Consider the following 9,370-nt stretch of genomic DNA (forward strand, 5'->3'; position numbering starts at 1 on the left):
GACAAATTGGAGACTCGGACCGTTGATCGGTCAACTCAGCAAATTAGAGATTCGAACCATTGATTGGTCAACTTGGCAAATTGGAGACCAGGAGGGTACACAGCCCTCTTGGCTCGAGAATTAGCGACATGTAGAGCCGTTGATCGGTCAACTTAGCAAATTGAAGATTCGAACCGTTGATCGGTCAACTCAGAAAATTAGAGATCTGGACCATTGATTGGTCAACTCGGCAAATTGGAGACCAGGAGGGTACATAGCCCTCTTGGCTCGAGAGTTAGTGAAGCATAGAGTCATTGATCGGTCAACTCGACAAGTTTGAGAAGACCTTAAAACATTGGAGAAGACCTTAAATCATTGAATGCCTAATTGTGTAACTGCTTCGTTGATTAGACTGGATGGATTAATGGCTAGGAATTAACTCATTAGATGTGAAGATCGGAAACCAAAGGCTCGAGATTGAATCGATTGGAAAGAAGATCGGAAAATAATTGTGAGACCCTCTCTTTTTTCTATTCCTTTTCCAAAAACTCAAGAACCATCACTCTAAATTCTCTCTTTTCTTTGCTGGCTGTTGGTCTCAAGTTTCTCTAAGTCTCTCTCTTTCACTCTTTGCTTGAACTCAAGGTGGTGTTGCTGAGTAGTGGGGTGTGCTAGCTGGTGTTGGGTTCCCCTTCTCCTTTCTCCTTCATTCAGGCTCACTTGTTCTCTCTTCTTCTCGGTTCAAGCTTCCCGGAGCTCAGAATTTTCACCCGAGGTAAGGGAAGCTAGTCATTCTGTTATATTTGGTTGTAGACGAGTTCAGAAACTCATTTGTTATTTGATGATTTTTGGATTTCTGAGTTAAGATTGCTGAAAATGGGTTTTTGGGAGGGTTTCAGAGTTGAATAAATTTTTGGGGTTTTTGATGATTTCGTGATTGCATGTCGAAAATGTATCGGTTTTATTGATGTTTGATGAAAGAGGAAGCTTTTGGATGTGTTGCATGTTGGATTGCTGGCTGTTTTTGCAGGATTTGGTTAAGGTTTTTGAACTGGTGAGGTTGCTGCTGGGCTTCGCGCTTCGCGCTGTTCATCGCGCTGGGCGCGTGGCCACCAGGGGACCCCATTTGGCCAAGCTCGCTGGGCGCAACGATGAGTGCGCTAGGCGCGCTTGAAAATGTGGGTCTCTGGTTGGCCCGCGCTGAGCGTGACTTGGACCGCGCTAGGCGCGATACCTGTGGTGACTTGTCTTTGAGTTTCGAGGCTGCGCTGAGCACGGCCCTTGCCGCGCTAGGCGTGAGACTCTTTAGGAGTATCTACCTTGTGGGCGCTGGGCGCAAATTTGAATTGCGCTGGGCGCGAGAACAAGGGAGGTCTCTGCCTTCCCCGCGCTAGGCGCGGGTTTGGGCACGCCGGGTGCGCGGGGCCCCTTGGGGTCTTTTCCTGGCATGCGCTAGGCGCAATTGGTTATTGCGCCAAGCGCGGGAGAGCCATGGGTTCTCTGGCTGAGTCCCGCTGGGTGCGGGCATGCTCGCGCTAAGCACGCTTGTCCTTGGTACTCTCTGGTTGCACCACGCTGGGCACAACCTCGAGTGCGCTGGGCGCGGAGATGGGGTTCTTCTGCATGTTGGTTAATGATGTTGTATGCTGAGTTAGTTGAGATGGATGAAGATAACTTAATGACTAGTGGAGGATGTTGGTTGATTGATGTTGAGTTGTACAGTTGTGTTGTGTCGCAAGTTGATATGTTGAGTTGTACAGTTGTGTTGTGTTGCAAGTTGATATGTTGAGATGTATAAGTTGTGTTGTGTTGGAATGTTGATGTGAGTTGATGTAGGCCGTAAGACTGAGTTGTTGTAGGCCGTAAGGCTGAGTTGATGTAGGCCGAAAGGCTGAATTGTTGTAGGAGATCTCCGAGTTGATATGCGTGACGACGCATTGCATGCTTATTGATGATCATGTTGAAAACCGGCGGGATGTATGTTGATGAAGTGTTGATAATTGTAGTTTTTATATTTCCTAAATCTTTATATATGTTGTTCCTTTTTATGCTAGCTTACCCTTTGTGTTTCCATGTGCTTGGACTGCTATGATCGTACTATGTACGGGAGCAGAGCAGGGATAGGTGGTGGATAGTGATGAGTCGGCAACTGATAGATGGAGCTGACTTCTATGGATGCTTTGTTTGTTTTGGTCACTTGGCATAGTGACTTTTGATGTAATTCTTGTATTGCATGCCCTAACTCTAGTCGGACTCGGGACATATGTATATATTTATATTCTAGACTCTATATTTATATACTTGTTCTATTCTGTCTAGTGTTTCCGGTGTGTTATGGTGGGGAGTGTAGTGGCCAGCCGGGTCGTTACACTTTAGTGGTATCAGAGCAGGTCGAGTCTAGTGGACACTCTTTGGGGGTGGTTCCTTTAGGCTTTTGTTGTGTTAACTCTGTGTTGTGCCGTCTTGTTGTGTTGTTTGCCGTGTTGATTGGTGTGATGAACTGTTGTGTTGTTAATTGTTGTTTGGTTGAGTGGTAGTGTACTAAATATACTGTTATTTTGTAGACGATGACTAGAACCAACGAACAGATAGCCCGTGCCATGGAGATGATGACTATGGCTATGCAGCAGCAAAATGCATATTTTGCTAGGATGGAAGCTGAAAGAGCTGCAGCTGGTGCAGCAAGACCCACGGGGTCATAGGAGAGCCGGGACCTGGCTGAGTTCCAAAAGTGTCATCCCCCACAGTTTACGGGTGAAGCAGATCCAGAGGTAGCTGACCGCTGGATGCGTGTGTTAGAGAAGATCTTTAATGTTCTGGGATGTTCTCCAAAGAAGAGGTTGACATATGCTGTGTATATGCTGGTGGGAGAGGCCGAGCATTGATGGAGAAACACTTGCCAGATGCTTGCTGCTAGGGGAGTTATAGTGGATTGGGAGTGTTTCAGGACAATGTTTATGGAGAAGTATTATCCGGAGAGCGTGAGGCACGCCAAGGAGGCCGAGTTTTTGCGATTGCATCAGGGTAGGTTGTCTGTATCAGAGTATGCATCGAGGTTCGAGCACTTGGCTCAGTTTTATTCACAGACTATTTCTGAAGCCTGGAAGTGCAGAAAATTTGCTGAGGGGCTGAAGTATGAGTTGAAGAAGGTGGTGGTGCCTATGGCCATCACCGAGTTTCCTACCTTAGTAGAGAAGACGAAGATTGTAGAGAGGTTAAAAGGGAGTAACCGGGTGATCAGAGCTGTTGAGGGACTAGCTGGGTCCAAGAGAGGAAGTGGAAGTCAGGGGAAGCCGTATGATAGGCCCCAGCCACAGCAAAGGGGTCCTGTCATTAGGCAACCTGTTGAGACTACCAGAGGAGGAGGACAGAGTGGAGGTGCTGCCCTTAGGTGTTACAGGTGTGGTGGATCCCATTTGATCAGGGATTATTCACACATTGAGAGCAGATGTTTCAGGTGTCAGCAGATGGGCCATGTGTCTTTCAACTGTCCCACCAGGAGTAGACCGGAGATGAGTACTTAGAGGAGCGAGGCGCAGAGAGCTGATACTCAGAGGAGCAATGTTCAGAGGACTGAGACTCAGAGGGGTGACAGACCCACTACAGCTGGTAGGGTGTTCGCTTTGACTGATGTTGAGGCTTCGACTTCTTCTAACCTAGTGAAGGGGAAGGGCAAGGCTGCTGGTAAGGATGTGATGCTTTTGTTTGACTCTGGGGCTTCCCATTCTTTTATTTCCTATGCATGTGTTGCTATGTTGGGAGTGCCTGTGTGTGATTTGGGGTTGAGACTGCTAGTGTCGACGCCCGCTTCTGCTTCCGTAGTCGCTTCTGAGCTGTGTGTTGGCTACCCCATTGTTGTGAATGGGAAGAAGTACAAGGTAAACTTGATTTGTTTGCCTTTGGTTGATATTGACATAATCTTGGGGATGGATTGGTTATCTGCCAATCGTATTATTATAGATTGTGCCAATAGACGGTTGATCTTTCCACAGGAGGAAGATGAGTTGTTGATTTCAGCTGGTCAAGCTGAATCATGGTTGCGGGATGGAGCAGAGTGTTGTCTTATGCTCGCTATGATGAGTGTGGAGACTGAAAGATTCATTTCTAAGATAGATGTGGTGAGAGACTTTGCTGAAGTATTACCTGATGAGGTGTCTGGGTTGCCTCCTGTAAGGGAGATGGAGTTTGGCATTGAATTGGTTCCAAGTGCGGGTCCAGTGTCGGTGGATCCCTACAGGATGGCTCCTGCCGAGCTGATTGAGTTGAAAGGTCAGTTGGAGGACCTATTGGCGAAGCAGTTGGTGCGACCGAGCGTTTCACCGTGGGGTGCTCCTGTGTTGTTGGTGAAGAAGAAGGACGGGGGTAGTCGTCTTTGTGTGGATTACCGACAGTTGAACAAGTTGACTATTAAGAACAAATATCCTCTTCCCCGGATATATGACTTGATGGATCAGCTAAGAGGAGCATCAGTGTTTTCTAAGATCGATTTGAGGTCGGGGTATCACCAGATTAGGGTGAAGGAGGGTGACATACTGAAGACTGCTTTCAGGACTAGGTATGGTCACTATGAGTACGTCGTGATGCCGTTTGGCGTGACCAACGCCCCTGCAGTGTTCATGGATTACATGAACAGGATCTTCCGGATGTTCTTGGATAAATTCGTGGTGGTGTTCATTGATGATATCTTGATTTATTCAAGAACCCGGGAAGAGCATGGAGAGCACTTGAAGATGGTGCTGGAGATTTTGAAAGCTAAGCAGCTATATGCTAAGCTTTCAAAATGTGAGTTCTGGTTGGATGAAGTGAGGTTCTTGGGCCACGTGATTTCAGCTGAGGAGATTGTTGTTGATCCGGCTAAGGTGGAGTCGGTGTTGCAGTGGGAGCGTCCGAGGACTATCACTGATATTCAGAGCTTTGTGGGATTGGCGGGCTACTATCGTCAGTTCATTGAAGGATTCTCTAAAATAGTAGCGCCTCTGACCCAGTTGACGAGGAAGGAGCAGCCGTTCATTTGTGAGCGGAGCTTTGAGGAGTTGAAGAGGAGGTTGACTACTTCCCCTGTGTTGGTGTTGCCAGATTCTGGTGAGCCCTTTGATGTATATTGTGATGCTTCTCACCAGGGTCTTGGGTGTGTATTGATGCAACATGGGAAAATGGTGGCTTATGCTTCAAGGCAACTGAAGAACCATGAGAGGAATTATCCCACTCATGACTTGGAGCTGGCAGCTGTTGTTTTTGCCTTGAAGATATGGTGACACTATTTGTATGGAGCTCGGTTCAGCGTCTTTAGTGATCATAAGAGTCTGAAGTATCTGTTTGACCAGAAGGATCTGAACATGAGGCAAAGACGGTGGATGGAGTTTCTGAAGGACTATGACTTCTAGTTGATGTATCATCCTGGTAAGGCCAATGTTGTGGCGGACGCGTTGAGTAGGAAATTCGTCCACATGTCGAGTATGATGATGAGGGAGTTGGAACTGATTGAGAAATTCCGAGATTTGAACCTCGGTGTGGAGTTAGCTCAGGATCACATTAGTTGTGGGACAGTCACCATAACTAGTGAGTTCTTGAGGCAGGTTAGACTTAAGCAGTTGCAAGATGCCGAGTTGGTGAAGCTTCTTGGGTTGTTGGGTACCGAGAAGGCTGTTGGCTTCGAACTAGGAGGAGATGGAATCTTGAGGTTCAAGGGTAGAGTCTGCCTACCTCAGGATGCTGAGTTGAAGAAAGCTGTGTTGGAGGAAAGCCACGAGAGTAGACTTAGCATACATCCGGGTATGAGTAAGATGTACCAGGACCTTAGGAAGACTTTCTGGTGGCCTGGCATGAAGAGGGAGATAGCTGAGTATGTGGCGGCCTGTCTGACTTGTCATAAAGCAAAGGTGGAGCATCAGAAGCCGAGTGGGTTGATGCAGCAGATAGAGATTCCGGAGTAGAAGTGGGATAACATTACCATGGATTTCATTGTTGGGTTGCCTAGGTCAGCTAGGAATAATGATGCTACCTGGGTGATTGTAGACCGGTTGACCAAGTGCGCATACTTCTTGCCTGTCAACATCAAGTGGTGCTTGGAGAAGCTGACGCAGTTGTATGTGAGGGAAATAGTACGGTTGCACGGGGTGCCTTCCAGTATTATTTCAGACAGAGATCCGAGGTTCACTTCTAGATTTTGGTAGAGTCTACACCAAGCCTTAGGCACGAAGTTGAGGTTGAGCTCTGCTTATCATCCACAGACGGATGGTCAGTCAGAAAGGAAAATCCAGTCCTTGGAGGATCTGCTTAGGGCTTGTGTGTTAGACCACTTGGGTAGCTGGGAGGAGGTCCTACCGTTGGTTGAGTTCACCTACAACAACAGTTTTCATGCAAGCATTGGGATGTCACCATTTGAAGCGTTGTATGGCAGAAGATGTAGAACTCCTCTGTGCTAGTACCAGGATGGTGAGTCAGTGGTGGTAGGTCCGGAGCTAATCCTACAGACCACTGAGAAAGTGAAGATGATTCAGGAAAGAATGAAGACTACTCAGAGTAGGCAGAAGTCGTATGCTGACAAGAGGAGGAAGCCTTTGGAGTTTGCCGAAGGGGAGCATGTGTTTCTGAAGGTGACTCCGACTTCTGGTGTGGGTAGAACACTGAAAGTAAGGAAGTTGACACCGAGGTTCGTGGGTCCCTATCAGATCATACAACGTGTGGGTCCAGTTGCCTATCGGTTGGCTTTGCCGCCGTCCCTTTCAAACCTGCACGATGTGTTTCATGCCTCCCAGCTGAGAAAGTACGTCCATGACTCGAGTCATGTGGTGGAACTGGATGAAGTACAAGTGAAGAAGAATTTGACGTATGGGAAGTTGCCAGTAGCTGTAGTTGATCATAAGCTGAAGGAGTTGAGAGGCAAGTCCATTGCCCTGGTAAAGGTGTTGTGGGATGCAGCTACCAGTGAGGCTACTTGGGAGGTGGAGCAGCAGTTCAGGGAGCGTTACCCGTTTCTATTCCCAAGTAAGTCTATTTTCGGGGATGAAAACTTTTGTTGTTGGGGAGGTTGTGAGACCCTCTCTTTTTTCTATTCCTTTTCCAAAAACTCAAGAACCATCACTCTAAATTCTCTCTTTTCTTTGTTGGTTGTTGGTCTCAAGTTTCTCTAAGTCTCTCTTTCACTCTTTGCTTGAACTCAAGGTGGTGTTGCTGAGTAGTGGGGTGTGCTAGCTGGTGTTGGGTTCCCCTTCTCCTTTCTCCTTCATTCAGGCTCACTTGTTCTCTCTTCTTCTCCGTTCAAGCTTCCTGGAGCTCGAAATTTTCACCCGAGGTAAGGGAAGCTAGTCATTCTGTTATATTTGGCTGTGGACTAGTTCAGAAACTCATTTGTTATTTGATGATTTATGGATTTCTGAGTTAAGATTGCTGAAAATGGGTTTTTGGGAGGGTTTCAAAGTTGAATAAATTTTTGGGGTTTTTGATGATTTCGTGATTGCATGTCGAAAATGTATCGTTTTTATTGATGTTTGATGAAAGAGGAAGCTTTTGGATGTGTTGCATGTTGGATTGCTGGCTGTTTTTGCAGGATTTGGTTAAGGTTTTCGAACTGGTGAGGTTGCTGCTGGGCTTCGCGCTGAGCGTTGTTCATCGCGCTGGGTGCGTGGCCACCAGGGGACCCTATTTGGCCAAGCTCGCCGGGCGCAACGACGAGTGCGCTAGGCGCGCTTGAAAATGTGGGTCTCTGGTTAGCCCGCGTTGAGCGTGACTTGGACCGCGCTAGGCGCGATACCTGTGGTGACTTATCTTTGGGTTTCGAGGCTGCGCTAAGCACGGCCCTTGTCGCGCTAGGCGTGAGACTCTTTAGGAGTCTCTACCTTGTGGGCGTTGGGCGCAAATTTGAATTGCGCTGGGCACGAGAACAAGGGAGGTCTCTGCCTTCCCCGTGCTGGGCACGGGTTTGGGCATGCCGGGCGCGCGGGGCCCCTTAGGGTCTCTGCCTGGCATGCGCTGGGTGCAATTGGTTATTGCGCCAAGCGCGGGAGAGCCATGGGCTCTCTGGCTGAGTCCCGCTGGGCGCGGGCATGCTCGCGCTGAGCGCGCTTGTCCCTGGTACTCTCTGGTTGCACCACACTGGGCACAACCTCGAGTGCGCTGGGCGCGAAGATGGGGTTCTTCTGCATGTTGGTTAATGATGTTGTATGCTGAGTTAGTTGAGATGGATGAAGATAACTTAATAACTAGTGGAGGATGTTGGTTGATTGATGTTGAGTTGTACAATTGTGTTGTGTCGCAAGTTGATATGTTGAGTTGTACAGTTGTGTTGTGTTGCAAGTTGATATGTTGAGATGTATAAGTTGTGTTGTGTTGGAATGTTGATGTGAGTTGATGTAGGCCGTAAGGCTGAGTTGTTGTAGGCCGTAAGGCTGAGTTGATGTAGGCCGAAAGGCTGAGTTGTTGTAGGAGATCTCCGAGTTGATATGCGTGACGACGCATTGCATGCTTATTGATGATCATGTTGAAAACCGGCGAGATGTATGTTGATGAAGTGTTGATAATTGTAGTTTTTATATTTCCTAAATATTTATATATGTTGTTCCTTTTTATGCTAGCTTACCCTTTGTGTTTCCATGTGGTTGGACTGCTATGATCGTACTATGTACTGGAGCAGAGCAGGGATAGGTGGTGGATAGTGATGAGTCAGCAGCTGATAGATGGAGCTGACTTCTATGGATGCTTTGTTTGTTTTGGTCACTTGGCATAGTGACTTTTAATGTAATTCTTGTATTGCATGCCCTAACTCTAGTCGGACTCGGGACATTTGTATATATTTATATTCTAGACTCTATATTTATATACTTGTTCTATTCTGTCTAGTGTTTCCGGTGTGTTATGGTGAGGAGTGTAGTGGCCAGCCGGGTCGTTACAATAATCGAGCTAAAAGCACGGGTTGATGACTAGCAATTAACTGATTAGATGTCATGTGATCGGATGGTAACCGAGTTAGTGTACACTTATTGGCTCATGCTGAAATCTAGTGGGATGATAGTCGAAAAATGACCGAGTTAGTGTGCAGTTTATTGGGTATGGCTGCTTCGGTGTACTGGTTCATCAAAATGATTAAATAATGTGACACTATAAGATGATATTTATACTGATATAACTCACATTGATGTTAGCACGTTGCCTCGATATTTAGTCCATCTGAAATCGCTCTTCACGTTAAGGGATCAGAATTTAGTCGACCTTAAAACGTGTTTTTGGCACTAAAGGTGTATGCTGATGAAGACCTTAAAGTGCTCTTCATGCCAAGGGATTGAAATTTAGTCTACAATACATAAAATACACACATGATGAACAACGAACATAAATTGAATTATATATTTGATGAAATGCCTCGATAAAAACTTTCTCGACCAAAAACCCTTTC

General features: G+C 46.9%; 1 protein-coding gene across 1 annotated transcript; it reads left to right on the forward strand.

Moving 5' to 3' along the window:
• The first annotated feature begins 2,882 nt into the window (after window positions 1-2,882).
• LOC145949909 (uncharacterized) lies at window positions 2,883-3,503 on the forward strand. The gene has a single exon (XM_083060826.1). The coding sequence runs from the start codon at window positions 2,883-2,885 to the stop codon at window positions 3,501-3,503; it is 621 nt and encodes a 206-aa protein (XP_082916952.1).
• The last annotated feature ends 5,867 nt before the right edge of the window (window positions 3,504-9,370 follow it).

This window comes from Cajanus cajan, chromosome 1 (assembly GCF_000230855.2).
Source record: "Cajanus cajan strain Asha chromosome 1, NIPB_CcT2T_4, whole genome shotgun sequence".
Lineage (NCBI taxonomy): Eukaryota > Viridiplantae > Streptophyta > Magnoliopsida > Fabales > Fabaceae > Cajanus > Cajanus cajan.